Source organism: Ixodes scapularis, unplaced genomic scaffold, assembly GCF_016920785.2.
Source record: "Ixodes scapularis isolate PalLabHiFi unplaced genomic scaffold, ASM1692078v2 PGA_scaffold3__209_contigs__length_174095766, whole genome shotgun sequence".
NCBI classification, from domain to species: domain Eukaryota; kingdom Metazoa; phylum Arthropoda; class Arachnida; order Ixodida; family Ixodidae; genus Ixodes; species Ixodes scapularis.
This window is the reverse complement of record NW_024609868.1, coordinates 48,561,691-48,579,073: the sequence shown is the minus strand read 5'-3', so window position 1 is coordinate 48,579,073 and position 17,383 is coordinate 48,561,691. Positions and strand designations below refer to the sequence as shown.

Here is a 17,383-nt window from a genome sequence, read left to right as displayed (position 1 = left end):
AGTAAAAACACAAAGGACTTACACAGAAAGCTTTTTGTCGGGTCCAGCTCTCCGCATGCAATGGCGTCATCGGCGGGAGGCACTCACTTGATCGAATGACGTTTTAGCGAACGCCCACGTTTCATCGAACGACACTTTAGCGAATAGCCGGACGCCGCGAAGCGGCGTTTTCGGGTGGGCCAAGTGAGTTTATATTTTTGTAATGAGTTGCCGCAGACTGTCGCCGCGAAGCGGCGTAAAGCGCAGCGCGACGGATGGGTTAACGCGCGCCCCCGTTATTCGCTAAAACGATCATTCGCTCAAATGTCGCCGTTCGCTAAAATGTCATTCGCTCTTGTGATATGGACCCGGCCTTTAGGGAGGCAATCCTCCCCCATCCGCTTTGACCCCCACCCACGCACCCCCCGTCTCCCAAAGAGTTCCGCCGCTACTGATGAACCTTGAGCGAGTAGTCTCTGCATCGGGGAAAAAAGAAGAAAAACAGCCTCGCATAACACCATTCACGCACAATTAATAATACTGGTAAAAGCAAGCGATCTACAGACAATAACAAGCTTTCTGAACGCAGGAAATAAGCTAGCCCTAACAAACAAAGAAACAAACTTACTTCGGTTCCCGTGCCATGATCTTCGCTGTTGAGCCGATTTGACGAAGTTCCACTTCTCACAGTCGCTTCCGTCTTTTTCGGACACGTTTGAAATTAAGGCAAACTCCACGCATCACGACTAATCGGGAAATTTAACCGTTATCCGGTCGCGAACGCAGGCATTCAAACGCACACGGCCGATACGGCCGGCAAACCGTGCGAAACATAGGCTGTTGATTCGATGAGATTGTTTTCGTATCTTCAAAACGTTTCAAATAAAAGGATAAGCAAACCGCATTATAAAACTCATATAAGACACAGCAATAATAAATTATTGCAGACGTCATTATTGCCATAATATTATGAATAAGTCCTGTATATGTAGAAAATATTAAATACGAAAGTAAGTACAACGGTTCGAAACGACTTCAGTAGACATGTATCTTTCCAGAACACACCCTTGGATAACCGGGCAACTTTAGCCTAGTTTGCTAACGCGCTATCTTGCAGAGCGTGCGGACGTTGGTTCGAATACCGGAAAACACTCTTTTCTTATGTTTTTTTTTTTGTATTGGTTTTCATTATTTTAAATCTTTTTTTACCTTTTGTATTAGTTTTTATTACTTTAAATATTTTTTTTCTCGCCTTTTTGCATTAGTTTTTATTATTTAAAATATTGTTTCTCACCTTCTTGTATTAGTTTTTATATTTTTTAATATTCTTTTTCTCACCTTTCTGTATTAGATTTTATTATTTTAAATATTTTCTATATTTTTGCAGTCGTCGGCACCGTTCTTTAGGGTAATAATCACGGACAAGGTGAAAACAAAAAGTGCGAGCCTAAGTTTGAATTGTTGCAAAGCACAAACCGTGGCCGTCTTGTTTTGCCGGGATAATTCATAACCGTAGGCAAACAGTACAAGCCCTTTCAAAGAAGAAAGAAATGTAATAATAATGAGCATATTGCGAGCAAAATGGGAAAATGTGTAAGTGGTAAAACTGCCACAGTAATGCAGCTGAAGTTTGTCTGAAAGCGGCCCTCTTCACCCGCTGTCGAATCAAAAATACCGTCATTTTAAGGCAGTAATTTAGCTGAGCTCATAGCGCGCTACGTATTAATTAAGCACATCTCTTAATATTCTGACTTCCGGAAAGTAGTATTTAATTTGTTCTCGTAGATCAGTGCTATCCCCCGCGTGCCGCCAGGTTTTATTTATACAGGTTGCGCTCCGCAGTTTTACTTTTTTATTAGGCCTAGACACGTTTTTATTCCTGAGGTTCAAGTGCAGCACGGATAATTAAACTATCTTTCAGAAACGGCATCGTTCAACGTTGTAACAATTATTTTTCGTAGCGTCAAGGGGTCACATTCACAAACCCGGCAGTGTGAACATCCACAATGCAGTGGTGTTTCTCGCTTTTTTGCGTTAAAGAAATAAGTTTTTATATTCGCGATCCTCTGGAGCGGTATGTCGTATAACATAATTTATCAAAGCAACAGATACCGTTTGGCTATGGGAACGTTCGAAATATTTCTGTTAGATAATCGTAACTACCACAGAAAGCAGTTGATTCCTGTCTGAAATAGCATATTTTCGCACTCAATTTCGTAGCGTCATAAGCAATAAACACATCTCTTACTTTTCTAGTCTCTGGAAAGTAATGTTTATTATTGTTTTTGTAACTCAAAGCGCGTGCTCAATCATGCCACGTTTTTTTTTTTTTCTTCATTTTTAGGCTCCGTTATACCGTTTTTAGTTTTTATCAGGGCCAAACGCCTGCGTATACCACCGGACCCTAAGTATAGTACATCAAATTAAACTAGCTTCATGAAAAAAGTGATGTTCAGCGTTGTAAAATTTATTTTTCGTGGCGTAGGCGGTCACATTCTCAAATCCTCTGCAGCTAATTTTCTTCACCGTGTTGCTTTTTCTTGCGTTTTCGCGATAAAACACGTCAGCACCTTGCCATGCTGGGATAAAATACCCTAGCGTCGGCAGTCATTTAGGAAGGATTGATTAACGCAAACATTTCCACTCGCTATCCATGAATTGCCACAGTTTGTCAGAATCTCAATGACTTGACTTCATAGTGAAAAGGACGAGAGAAAAAAACAAAAAACGATGCCGGTCAGTAAACGGATCTTCCATGACGGGGCTCGCCAGCTTGAACACCAAAGCGCCGATGCCGGCCAGTCACTGAACTTCCATGTAAATACTGGCCATCAAAGGATATATTAGCTTTCACTTCACAAAATAATTTTTAATTTTTGTGATTGTTTTCTGTTCAGATAAACTCTGGATCACGGTTAATATGAAACATACACTTAACGCCAATGTCAAACCGGTCACATTGTTTTTTTCTTTCTGTGTTGTCTCAAAATCGTTACTAGCGACGTTTCAGACTAAATGAATACTATGTTTTCTTTTCCGCCAGCTCTGCATGACAGTCAATTTACTTCGTTTCTTCATATTGGCTACTGCATGTCAGGAACATTTGTGGTTTTGATAGAACCGAATTGGATGGACATCTGAGAATTCTAACTTATTAGTTATTACACTGAAGGCGACACGTACTGACACATGTAGCGATGTAGGAGCGTCATAGATTTAGAAATAGACTTTTTTTATTATAAGCACGACTAATGATTCCAACCAAGTATCCTTAATCCTAAAGTTAGATTGAACGGAAATCGTATTACCAGATGCACCACTCGCTGAAAGTAACTCTGTCAAATTGCCACAATATTTCAAGATCCGTCCTCCAAGTCATACATGAGAATTTTTTTTATTTTTTTATTTTTCGGCTAATATTGGTTAAAACCAGTTACCGGTAAATACTTTACGGTTACGCTTACGGTTACGTGTTTTTTTTTTAATTTCAAATGACAATTTTGTTTCTGTTACGGTTACTGAAAATTTTCGTTCCTAAATGGTTTTCGGTTTCGGTTACGGTTTAAATCCCTGCTTTGCGTACCTAAATTGATAAAAGCCCCTAAAATTGCCTGCATGTGCACCATAATAGAATGTTCAGCATGCAGGCATAAACAAGGAGACCGCAGAAAAGTTGTCAAAGATACTGAAATGACACTTCCCGATTGTGTGTACATCTAGCTGTGGCATCGAATTAGTTCTTGTTTTTTTTTTGTTTTTATGTGGAGAAAATTATATAAAAAAATTATTTGACAGTTATCAAGCAATTATTTAAAAAATAACTAAAAAATACCAAAACGTTGTTTAAGCATAATAATGAATAAGTATTGCAGAGTGCATAAAAATTCTAGATGGAATCAGATGGCAATGACTGGCACAAAAATCGCCGTGATGTCTCCTTTTTGGCACCGCATATCAGCTGGCTGTCTTCTGCGGTCTGAGCTTTGATCGACGCAGCAGCCCGCACGTACGGTATCGGGATGGATTGTTTGCAACTTGATGTTTCAACCATACGCATGAAAGTCTTCGGCATCAAGCGGCTGATCCGATTTTCTTTGGAACAAGATATGGCAAAGTATGGTTTGTGCAAAGCGGATATTTTCAGTCTAGACTTTGTCCAATTTGCCTTTTAACCGAATTTGACAAAAAATGGTTTGTTCGAACCGCATATTGTGTGTCTGGAATTCCTTCAATTGTACTTTGAACCGGACTCCAAAAATCACGGTTTGATCGAACCATTTAGGAAAATCACGGTTTGTGTGAACCGGAATTTGACTGTCTGGAATTCTTTCAATTTGACTTTGAAGCGGATTGGGAAAATCACGGTTTGCGCGAACTGGAATCTGTCTGTCCGGAATTCGTCCAATTTGACTTTGAACCGGATTAGGAAATTCACGGTTAGAGCGAACCGGAATTTGCGTGTCCGGAATTCCTCCACTTTGACTTTGAACCGGATTAGGAAAATCACGGTATGAGCGAACCGGAATTCGCCTCTCCGGAATTCCTCCAATTTGACTTTGAACCGGATATGAAAATTCACGGTTTGTGCGAACCGGAAGCCACCTCTCCGGTGTGACTCCGGTTTGATCTTAGTCCGGATTTCACTTTCCGGACTGATTTCAAACCGTTATTTTTGCTAGGGTAATAATGCAATAATATAAAATATATTATGTTTGATGTGTTCTCGTGTTCTCAGCAACGTATATTTTGTAATATTGCCCCGCGCGCAGCTCGCTAAGTAGGCAGCGCGTCCGTGGCTGAACGGTTGTCGTGTTTGGCTCCCACGCAAAGAGTCGAGGCAAATACCATCTAATAGCTTCGCCAATATTTTAAACTCCTCCGAAAACCCGTTGGAGCGGCGGCGACCGCGACAGTGGCGCCTCAGTGGACATGCAGTCTACGGAAGCAGACGACGGAATCAAAAAGTGTAGGCTCCGCGACGTCCTCGAGCTTTGCGAGCCTCGTTTAATCACCCCGAGAGATGAAACAATTCATAGCGGCCAGTCTGCTTGAAAAGCGGCATCCACTGATCGCAACTACAACGACATTCAAAGAACAACACGCGCAGAAACAAAAATAGAGCAGTTTATTTAGCGGTCTCAAACGCCACTCAGGGGATCACACGGGTTTGAAGCGTATCTGGGAAGCAGAAACAGGGCGTTTAGCTACTCGAACTACGCCGTAAGAGGTTACTGTTGATTCGTTACAAATTGCGTGGTCACAATGTTTTACATGAGTAAGTGATAATTAAAGCGTGTGCAAACAACATGTCAAGATTACCAGTGCAAGCGCACGAGCCACTGCAGCATAACAAAAGCAAAATGCAACGAGAAAAATGATCGTGAAAACATTTTCCGAACTTGGCTGGAAAAATAAGTTCCTCATCCCAGGCGAAAATAAAAAGAAATCCGGAACAGTCCCCAAATAACGGCGAATAAAACAAAGTTAGCTCACGATACAAAGATACAAGTCACCCAACAATGAAACTCCTTTAACGAAGACTATCGTTGCGCAGGTAGTTACAGAGCCGTCGGTGCTGAGATGACAACAAACAAAGCGGAAGCAACACGACGAAACTAATCAAAAAAGAAAAGAGTTCACTTTTTTGTTTTCAGCTGCTTGTTACACGTTTGTTTATTTGCTTTCGCAGTGTTGCTAGGACCTAAGAAGAAAAGAAGTGAAAGGGATAACGTAGTCCAACTTACACTGTCCGTTAAATAAGAGTCGCACGCTGCATTCTGGCACGTGCAATCAGTGCGTGACCTTTTTTGCTTTCGCATTTCTTTTCCCAGAGACCTTGGCAGGTTTATGCTTTGCTGGCTTGACGAAGCAGTTCAAAAGTACTTTTAAGTACTTCTGTACGTACGTGTTTAGGCAAGCTTTGCACACCGTGCTTTTGTTTCGAGCGTCGATCAGCGGCCTCAAGTCTGCCTTCAGCTGAACTCTTCTCTGGTGCAATATATCAATGCATTGAGTGTCGAAGACAGGGCTGATGTTACCGGCCAGGTGATGAGCGAAGTCGGAGGATGGCGTCATTTTCGCTCGCGAATATTGCTTGTTCAACAACAAAATGTACCTGATTGTAAACCTGAGACTGGGGCAGAAAAGAGGACACAACAGAAGGTAGGAAAAGAGGAGGCGACGTCTCAATGTTGAGACGTTGCCTCCTCTTTTTCTACCTTCTGTTGTGTTCTCTTTTCTTCCCCAGGCTCAGGTTTGCAATAATGTTTAACTTACACCAGCTCGCCTGCAATCTGACTATTTTTTCGTTAACAAAATGTATTTCGTGGTGTTCCATGTTTCTGATTGCAGTTGGACTTGGCAAGCATGATTACAGATCAGACTGGCTGCCCACCAGGCTACATAGCACTGGGTGTTCAGTTGTGCATCTGGTCTGACGTTCTTGAAGTTCTCCGCAATCTACAGGGTATCACAAAAAATTACAGGGTATTTTTCACCGCAGAAATAAACTGGGCATCGCCGAACGCCCCTTCTCCGCCCAAAAGTAGCGCTAGTGGTCACAACCAGATACCAAAGATTCAGCCCGATCAGATACCTTAATCAAAAGTTAACAGTGATTTTCTTAAACTTTTAATGGGAAAATGGAACCCATTTTTGCCGTTTTCGGTTTCTGGCGCCCATGGAGCCCCATGTATTCGAACACTCCGTCGGACGCCATTTTCCCACTGAAATTTTCAGAAAATCACTTATAACTTTTGATTAAGTTATCGGATCGGGCTGAAACTTTGGCATCCGGTTGTGACCTCTAGCGCAACCTTTGGGCGAAGTATTGGCGTTCGGCAATGCCTAACTTATTTTTGCAAAAAAAAAAAAACTGTGTACATTTTTTTTTTGACACCCTGTATGTGTAGTTGCCATAATCGTTTATTGAGGCGTCAGTGGCGATTTAGAAGCCAGACTTGGATAGCTCTTCCAGTTTAATTTGCATGCTGCAGTAATTTAATCAGTTACTCACGTTTGTTTGGTCTTCGGGAAACGGAAGAAATATTTTCCACCAGATCGCAAAAACTCGTCTTTTCGGTTGTCACATGGTATCGCAGGCATGCCATGTTGGTCACATGGCATGCCTGCGATATCCAAGTATGCGCTGGTGTTTGCCCGAAGGCAGCCGGTTTATCAACAAACGATGAACCATAGCAGATATGCCCGCGTACACAAATAAAATCGGAATATAGATGTATAACGAGCTTCCACTTTTTAATATTTTTAATAAATATCAAAAAGCATATATGAATATTTCGGATTAGAAACTCCATCGAAGTCGAAAATAGGAGGTTATCGCTGACGACAGTGGAAGAAAACAAAGACAACAACAAAGTTTCAGATTGCCCCTTAGTCCTTAGTACTCTAAATAAATTAATTATTTGAAGCTATTCATGCTTTAAAAGTGTTCAGAAGTAATTGGGAGCAACTAAAAAACTCGTGTTTGTAATTTTATTTTTATTCGTTTATAGATTTCGAGAAGAAAACACTCATATCCTTTGCATGCTTAGGGAGAAATGTGAAGGGATTGCAGAGCCGTGTCCTTCCTTCGTTCATCTGAACGATCAATATTCAGCGTGGACCTCGCCCTCGGGAAGGTGCAGTCATGGGTGGGGGTTGGATGGTCCATCCGGTTATGTCTGCTGTGCATGCTATACCAGCATTTTGTGCTTCGTCGTTGTATTTTTTTGTCAAACTCTCTGTCTAGAAAACAATTTCTTTTTTAGTATGACTAGCGTAACATTGTAACTTTACCGATGCGGATTAGCGAATAAAATTACACATGCAGTTGCCTTTTTTTATTTAAATTTTTCTATTTAACCCACGAATTTGTTTTACACAATAATAACTCAGTTTGTGCGTACACCTCTTGGTTGTCCCGTTAAGTGCACGGTTAAAAATTATTACCCCGTCATTGTTACTTTTTTTCATAAATACGAAAATTGGCAAGCAATTTCTAGATTTTTATGATGACTTCTTTTCATTAGGTACGTATATACTTCGAACAGCTTGTTACGACTGACAGATTTAATTATAAACTTTCGAATGGATGATTTGTCTAAATTGAGAATAGAAGCCTGGAACTACCTTGTGTCTCAAACAGCGGCCAGCCTCTTTACATCGACCGCAAAAATCGGTTTCTTAACCTCTCGCGTTCCGATATTGTACAGCGTTGGCCACCAGAAGGTGCATCTTTTCTATAAAATTCGCAAAGAGTGAGCTTACCTGAGGAAAAAGTAAAAGAAGAAAAGGCTTAACTTTTATGAAAACGCAGTGAAGCCACTGACTGGTCTTGAAGCCATAGGGTGCCTTATGGTTTGAAGACCGGTGGCTTCGCTGCGTTTTCATAAGAGTGAAGTCTTTTTCTTCTTTTTTTTTTCTTTTTTTCCACAGTTAAGCTCACTCTTTGCAAATTTTATAGAAAAAATTTACCACCTGTGGCCAACACTGTACAATATCGGAACGCGATAGGTTAAGAAACCGATTTTCGCGGTCGATTTAAAGAGCCTGGCCGCTATTTGGGACACCCGGTAGACAAACTACAAAAGGTAGGGGCACGGCGCAGGGTGAAGTCACTATTTTGTCTCTATTTAAGCATCTCTATTTTTTTTAAATATTCTGCAAATAAGACCAAACAATAAAGGCAGATGCTGGTGTTATTGAATTGTATTTATTTTTTTCAAAACGCATATTAAAGAACGCAGCCTTCGACCGACTTTTTATTATTATTTGACCTGGTTACCAGTAGTTAGCTGGCCCATCTCAAACTATCCCATGAAATCTAGGCGGCTATTAAAACAAAAAATTGCCAGACGAAATAAAAAAAAAAAACTGCACTGTATTTTGCGGTGCTTCTCTGCAGCATTGCATTTCGACGTAGTCTGCAGTCACGGCCGGACTGGATACGCCGTTTCAGTCCCAGAAAAAAGAATGCGCACCATTCAACGTGGGGCGCTGCAAGCCAACTATAGGTATACATCACAGCGCATGCTCAGAGGTAGCTGCTATATATTGCATCCCGACGTTACTAAAACACTCAGTCGGGAAACTTATAAACCCGGACCGCTCGTGTCCCCCCAAAACCAAACGAAATTAAGGCCCCTCAATAAGAAAGGTAGCGACATCTTCCCCCTCCTCCTCTGACGCGCACACCTTTTATCTTTATGTTTTGCTTTTTCGCACCCGTGCGTCGACTGTAGCGCCGCCTGGAACGCTCCAAGATAGCAGACGGCCTTCCTATACTTGAGTCAGAGCGCAGTCAAAGGCTTGAAGACACGGAAGTACATGGACACAGGCTAAAAGCGCACTGTCACGGTCTGTCAGCCGCGAAGAATGTGCTCAAAGAAAGGCAATGAAAGCCGTGACGTTGCACTGTCGGCGTTATTTGATTGGCGGCATGAGCTCATAGCATGCACTGCACTCCGACAGAATAGGCATTCCTTCTCCCTTCTCGTCCCTCATGCACACTTTTATTGCTATCTTTTGCTCTTTCGCGCTCGCGCGTCGACGGTAGCGCCGCCTGGATTGCTCCAAGATAGCAGGCGGCATTCTTCAAAGGATGTCGCTACTTTTCCGTATACAGGGGCTTTAAACGAAATAGGATAACAGCGCCGCCCTTTAGCGAAGAATCAAAACATGATAGTTGATTTATATAGCTACTACGAAATAGCACTCTCAGATGGCACCACAGGCCCTCGCGTGACTCCGCCTGAACCGATACGTGCAGTCATGCAGTTCCCGGAGTTGTCGCTGCCTGTAACTACCGTTCACTATTGTGGTAGGCTGGATCGAGATCGAGGCTTGTCTTTCTGCAGGCCGAGTGGCACCACCGGCAGCAATCAGTTGACACCAAGCGATGGCTGCCGGTGGTGCCACTCTTGACCACAAAACATTTATTTATAAGAACTCTAAGGGCTGTCACTCTCAACCTTTATAATGCAAGGGACAGGGGAATACGAGGGAAAAGTGCCGCTTCCCCTGTTTCTAAGCGGTTGTCGGCACAGAACCTTTCTGGCTTCTTTTCGAGAAGCCTGTCAAATAGCTTGTGCACAAACATTAAAACTGACAGCCCTCACAGTTTTTATAGATAAACGTTTTGTGGCTAAACATAAGAGTGACTCCGCTGGCCGAAAAAAGGTAGTGCAGCCTTATGAGACAGGAATTAGCTAGAGCTACCGCGGAGCTGGCGGCGGTTTCGATGAGTTGGGTTTAGCAGACGACAAGCTTGAATGCTTTGCTGCGCGTTTGCTTTCACCTGTAAAACCGCCGTCAATATAGAACTTTTCCAAAATTCCTCAACTTCTGAGCTTCCCCGATAACAGTCTTATTTACGGCAAGTTACTTTGTTTACTCCACTACGAGAGCAAGCTTGCCAGCTCAGCCGTGGATGCTTTGACACGTTTGATATTTTAATGGGCGTTCGAACGCTTGACAGATACCGATTCGATCTCCAAACGCTCGATATAATAATTGCACGAGGCGGACCCATGTGGGCTGCCCCACTGGGGCAGCCCACATGGGTTGCCCTCGTGGTACCCATGGGGGGTCTACTTGGGCAGCCTACCTAGGCTTCTGTCAAGGGACCTAGCACAAGGTTGGCTCTAAAAGGGGGCCGACGTGGGTCCCACTTGGGCAGCCCACGTGGGTCCCACGTCGGTTTTGCAAGTCGGGCCCAAGTGGGGCCCGCTTGGGCAGTTCACCTGAGCCGCACCGGGGGACCCACAAGGGACTTACTTGGGCAGCCCACATGGGCACTTCTCGTGGGGTCCACAGAGGACCTGTGGGCAGCACCGCTCGTGGGGGCCATAATGGGCCTACGTGGGCAGTCCACGTGAGGCCGCCCCGGGAATCTCATTTCTTTCGAGGTTATTTCATATTTTCGTTACGGTGTAGGGTATTGCAGCGCATACCAAATTGAGCATGCCTCACATTCCGCGTAAGCCTATTGGAAATATTACACTCGTTGCTCTGGGGCAGGTGGCGCGAGCGCGTCCTCAAGACGCGACCATGTTATGCTCACTGCACCATCTACGTGGCGCTGTAACGTTCGATTTTGCACATGCCATGTTCAAATACAAGCATATCTCGGCATCTCTAAACGTGCAATAACAAAACGTTAAAAAAAATGCAGCTTGAGGCCACGGCGTCCCATTAAACGTTCCTTTAGCTTTGATATTTGTATTGCTTTCTTTCATAGCTTCTGCGAGCACGTGTGTTTCACTCCACGAGGTAGAGGCTTCACTTTACGTGATAGCGAAGCCGAAGCTTGCAAAGGCACGTCCCCCTGAACGATACTCGCATGCACTGCAAGACCGCGCGCGCTTGACTCACACACTGAAAGCTTGGAGCTCGCCCTTGTAGCCTCGGCAATGATGGCACGTATAATGAAGCGGAGTTCGAAAAAACTGTAGTAAGGAAGCGTAATGGCGGACGTTCGAAACGCGAGCCAAAATATTCCATCTCCTCGCCTGGAACGCTGCTCAAAACTTGAGAGTAACGGGCCTCTAAAACTTGAACAAGGCCACAAATAATTCGACATTTCAAGTGTAGGAACTAGAAAAAAACAAAAAAATGCTGTGCACATTTCCATGTAAACGCCTGTTGGACAGGTAATCTGGATTAAAGTCACTGGATCCTGGGAAAGTAGCGCCATTGCCTTCCCTACCTGCTAGCCGGACACAAACGGATACTAACATACAGACGACCAAAACCTCGCAAGGCGATTGGCTAATCGGCCTAATTAGAAAATTTATTTGCAACACTGTGGACAGGATTTTGTATGAGACGCGCAGAGGTTAAGAACACTGTGTACACATATATATGCGCGAACCAGTGTCTGTACAGTTGGCGGGTCTTTGCCGCGGAGCCACACGCACACGTTCGAAGGCGCACACCCCGAGGTGTCCCCGTCCGCGCGATCACTCGCGCGGCCGGAGCGTCACCCCGGAGCCGCACACCCGCGCCCGCGCCCCCAACGGCACCGCTCTGAACTCAGGGGCCTAGAGGTTGTCCAGGTACCTGAAGCGGAGTTCAATCCGCGAGTCGCGAACGCTCAGGTACCGGCAGGACCAGCGCCTGAGGAACTCCTGTTCTCCGAGGAAAAACAGTTGCTCCTCGAGGTGTCCTACGAGCTCCCGCCGGAGCCGCCACAGGAGGGGCCAAAGAGCACGCGATCGACGCGCCTGTCTCACCGCGCAGCACCGGTTCCTCCACAGCACGTACTCGGCCGCGGCGAGGAGGAGACGGACGAAGACGCCCGGAGGGCATCTCCCGCGCAGCAGATAAAGTCCTACGCCCAAACCGTGGAAGCTGGTGCGGATGACGCGCCAGAACGTCCGCGCCACAACGCACTCCTTCACCGCGTGCACATTCGTTTCGCGATTCCCACAGTTAGGGCACTCGTCCGTGCGCGACACGCCCCAGCGGAGCAAGCGGTCTCCGCTGGGAAGGACGCCCCAGCCGTGCTGCCATTCGAAGTCCCGTAGGTGCCCCGGGAGATACGAAGAAGTGAGGCGGGACCAGGAGAAAGAGTCTCCGAGCTCCACCTGCGTTGCCGAAATCTGCGGCTCCAGGAGGACCTCGGTGAGACGAGCCGTCGGTGTCTCCACTACGTCCAGCTGGGGTGCCCGCTCTTTGAGACGTTTGAAGAGCTGGATTGCTCTTCGGTAGTCAGGCGGCGGGGTTTCGGCACAGGGGCCCGGTGAGCTCGGCGACTCGACTCCCAGTTCTCGGCGGGAGTGCCCCACGAAGTAGAGCGCGAAGGATCGGGCTGGGCCGTGCTCATCGCGCAATATCTTCAGCATGGTCTTGAGTTGGAGTACTGCGGGTGCGATGTCGACACAGGGGAAGCCCCACCCTCCACGCTCGCGCGGGAGGCAGACAACCGGCCGAGTGACCAGCTCCGTCTTCTCTGACCAGAAGAAGCTGTAGAGCGCGCTTTTCACCGGTCGGATGAAACGTGAGGTCGGGAGCGCCGTTTGCGCCAGATACCAGAGGCGTCCACAGAAGACAGAGTAGGCTAGGTACCTGCGCTCGGCCAGTGGAAGGGCGTAGGTGCGAGCAGAGTCCACTTTCTCCCCGATGTCGCGCGCCAGGCGCGTCCACATGTCCGCCGAGACTCCTGACGAGCGGTAGGTGACACCAAGGATCGTGACCGAAGTCTTTGCCGGGATCGGTGAAGAGGGGTCAGGCGGTCGGTTAACCCACAGCACCGCGCTCTTCTGCTCATTCAGCCTCGCTCCGGAGAGAGACCCGTAGGTCTCGAAGATCCGGAGAGCCGCTCCGAGGTCGTCGGTGTCCCGCAGGTACAGTGTAATGTCGTCGGCGTATGCCGACACCTTCACCTCGCCGTTTCCGGGCAGGGAGAGTCCGCGGACCTGGGGGGTCCTTTCGACGTTGGCTAGGAAGGGCTCCAGGGTAAGGACGAAGAGCAGCGGCGAGAGCGGGCAACCCTGGCGGACCCCCCGGGTGACGGGGAAGCTGGCCGTCACACCGCCGTTTAGATAGAGGTCGCTCTTCATGTCACTGTAGAGCGTCTCGAAGAGTCGAACCCCTTCAGGGGGAATACCGAAAGCGGTGAGCACGGCCAGGAGGAACGGGTGCTCCACCCGGTCGAAAGCTTTCGCCTGGTCGAGGGAGGCGATCAGGCCTCTGGCTTGGCGAGCGTTCGTGTACTGCACCACGTCCCTCGTCAGGGATGTCAGGGTCTGAATGCTGCGGCCGACGATCGAGCACGTTTGGTGGGGTGTCACCACGTCCGGGAGCATGCCGTGGAGGCGCTGCATGATGATCGACGCTAGCAGCTTGTAGCTTGCGTTGAGTAGCGTGATGGGACGCCACGCGCCCGGGTCTTTGGGGTCTCCTCCCTCCTTAGGCAGAAGAATGATTCTGCCTCGGCGGAACGACTCTGGAAGGCGGTGCTCCGTGAAAAATTCCCAGAGCACGGCACAGATATAGTTGCCCAGCACGTCCCAGAAGGTACGGTAGAATTCGGCGGGAAACCCATCTGGGCCCGGCGCGGACCCAGTTTACATTCTTGTCAGGGCAAGGAGCACCTCTTCGGGGTTGGGGGGCTCGTGCAGGTGTGCGGCTAGGTCTTCGGGAACTTGCGGGAGATCGCGCAGGAAGGGGTGCGCCACGAGGGTCGCACGGTCCACCGCCGATTCGGTGGTTGCCAGGGCCCGGAAGTGGGCGCTGAAACCGGAGACCGACGGTTGGCCTGGTGTTGCTGGCGCGCCTGGGGTTGTCGGCACTGAAGGGACGCGTCGCTCCCGCACTTCGGTGCGGTGGGCGTAGCGCAGCACCTCGGGGTGAGCCGAGGGCCCGATCCGTCCGTGGTAGGCTGTGGCTGCGTTGGTACAAAGTCGTAGCTGTCGCTGGTAACGGTCGAGGAGCTGCTGCAGGTAGCCCCGCATTAGCGGAGTCCCCGCGCCGCCCCGTCGCACGATCCGAATTCGCAGAGAGGTGTCTCGGAGCTGCTCGGCGTGACGCCGACGCAGTGCACGACCCTCCGCCACGCACGCCACCCGCCAGCTGTCTTGAAGCCGGTCAAAGGTCAAGGGGTCTGGTGCCGCTCCATGGAGGGACCGGCGCAAGGCTTCTCTCAGGCAGTCACGGCTTGTTTTGTCTCGCAGCAGTCGGGTGTCGAGACGCCAGGTGCGTTGAGAACTGGCTTTGCTGCTGAAGCGGAGCTCTACGAGTACCGGACGGTGGTCGGAGATGTACGTAGTGGAGGGAGGGAAGTTCATTGCGCAGCAGGCGGTGACAGAGGGGCTCAGAAACTCGGAGATGTAACACCTGTCCAGGCGACTGCTCGAGTTTCCTCGTTGCCAGGTATGCTCGAAAGCGGTGCCATGGAGCAGAGTAGAGCAGTCCACTAGGTCGAAGTGTCGCATCAGGCGTATCAGCTCGCCGGCGTTCCACGTGGTGCGTCCGTAGCCTGGGCCCCTGACATCGCGCCGGGAATCGACGACGCAGTTGAAGTCGCCGAGGAGCAGGCAGTGGCGAGCGTCGAGCAGATGGACGTCCAGGCTCTTGAAGAAAGCCGGGGATTGCGAACGCTGGGCTGGAGCGTACACGCCCACAGCACGAAAGCGCGTGCCGTCCACGAAGAAATCAAAAGCGATGTACCGCCCGTCGGGGTCAAAGCAGCACGCGCTGAGACGGAGGAGCGAGCGGTTAAAGATAATGACCCCCACCCCCGAGCTCCGTGTAGTGGAGTATGAAAAGAAACAATCCACCCCATATCGCTGCTTGAAGAGGTCCACGTCGCGCTGCCTGTGGAAGTTCGTTTCTTGCAGGAACAGGAGGTCGCAACGGGCGGTTCGGGCGAACTGGATGACCTCGATCTGTTTTGTCACGCTGCGGAAGCCCTGAACGTTCAGGGTGATGACTCGCAGTTGCGCGAAAAGGGGATGGAGGGGGGGGGGGGGGTCGTTGTGTTCACTGCTAGTCCGTGGATGTATCGGATGTGATGCACGAGTTTTCAGACAGCGCGACGAGGTCCTTCCGCAACCGCTTGGGAGCCGCTGCCGATGCTGGAGTGGATCCTAGGGACCCTGATTCGCCACTGCTGGAAAGATCTCGCTTCCCGTCTTCGCCACCGCCATGCGGGCTGCGACTGCGGCTGCAGGTTTTTCGGAGTTCCTCGGAGGTGCCGCGGCGACGATCTCGGCCGCGCGGCAGAGCGCTGTCTTTGTCGTGGGCAACCTCGTCGATGACGAGGCGGTCGTCCGACGATGAGGCAGAGTCCTCCGTGATGTCGCTCCAGCTGGGAAGCGGGCTGGGGCAGAGTTCCGGCGTTCGCGGGGGTTCCTCCTTCACCAGTACTTCCTCTGAGCCGGGACTGGTAGGAGTGGGCGCGTGCACAGATGCTGTCTGGACCGCATTCGAAAGCGCGGCCTCGGCGGCGTCCTGTGGCGCGTTCGAATTCGCGTCGGTGGCGCTTGCCGACTTCGACTGTTGCGATGTCGGGGCGAGCTCGGACGGGGTCGTCACTGGGGGCTCGGCGGGGGCAGGCGTGTCACCGGACCCTTGGGTGGCGGCCGTCGCCGCAGGAGGGGGAGTAGGGGTGGTAGGAGGCCTGCCCTGGGACTTCGGAGTCTGGGACGCCGGAGTCAAGGCCGGGAAGTCGTCCTGGCCGCAGCCGGCCACGGCTGAGTAGCTGCGACGCTGGGTGCAGTCCACCGTGGCGTGGGCCGCTCCGCAGCGTCCGCAGCCGGCCGCGCAGCCGACGGTGTCGTGGCCGAAGGCGGCGCAGCGGGCACAGTAGGGCACGTTACAGGCCGCCTTCAGGTGACCCTCCTGCTGGCAGCGTCGGCAGACTCTCTTGAGACCGCGGTAGTCGAAGGTGGCCCGATGACCGGAGACGCGGAGGAAGTTCGGCACCGGGGTAGACTCCTTCATCTCCATTCGGATGTAGCGGGTACCCGTCCGGAGGTTGGGGTGGTCCTGGTAGACGCCGAAGCGAATATCCAGAACCTTCCCGTAAAGCGACAGGGCGGCGGCGAGGGCTTCGTTTCTGACATAAATCGGTAGGTACAGGCACGTAATCGACGTTACTTGCGGGCCTACCGGGACGATGGGGACGCTTGTTCCGCCGATGGTCAGAGCCCCGGCGTTGACGATTCGGCTCATGGCCGATGACGATGTAACAGACATCTGAAAGTTGCTGCCTCCCAGATGCTGCACGGAGAACAATTCGGCAGTGCCGACAATGGCCGCCGCCGCGTCGAAGATAGAATCCACCGACGCGCCGGGCGGGCAGGAAACATCGAACGTACATGCCTTCGTAGGCTGGGCCGGCGATGCGGGTGTCATGGCGCCGCTGACAACGTAGACGAAACGGCCTAATTAGAAAATTTATTTGCAACACTGTGGACAGGATTTTGTAAGAGACGCGCAGAGATTAAGAACACTGTGTACATATATATGCGCGAACCAGTGTCTGTACAGTTGGCGGGTCTTTGCCGCGGAGCCACACGCACAAGTTCGAAGGCGCACACCCCGAGGTGTCCCCGTCCGCGCGATCACTCACGCGGCCGAAGCGTCATCCCAGAGCCGCACACCCACGCCCGCGCCCCCAACGGCACCGCTCTGAACTCAGGGACCTAGAGGTTGTCCAGGTACCTGAAGCGGAGTTCAATCCGCGAGTCGCGAACGCTCAGGTACCGGCAGGACCAGCGCCTGAGGAACTCTTGTTCTCCGAGGAAAAACAGTTGCTCCTCGAGGTGTCCCACGAGCTCCCGCCGGAGCCGCCACAGGAGGGGCCAAAGAGCACGCGATCGACGCGCCTGTCTCACCGCGCAGCACCGGTTCCTCCACAGCACGTACTCGGCCGCGGCGAGGAGGAGACGGACGAAGA

The 17,383-nt window shown here is 49.8% G+C and overlaps 1 protein-coding gene across 1 annotated transcript in view; it reads right to left on the bottom strand.

The window, feature by feature from the left end:
• Positions 1-7,593: 7,593 nt before the first annotated feature.
• LOC120841968 overlaps positions 7,594-17,383 on the bottom strand; it is a 30,149-nt gene continuing 20,359 nt past the window's right edge. Inside the window, exon 5 of the mRNA XM_040212962.2 lies at positions 7,594-7,725. Within this exon, the coding sequence (XP_040068896.2) occupies positions 7,594-7,725 (132 nt within the window). The remainder of the gene's footprint in view (positions 7,726-17,383) is intronic.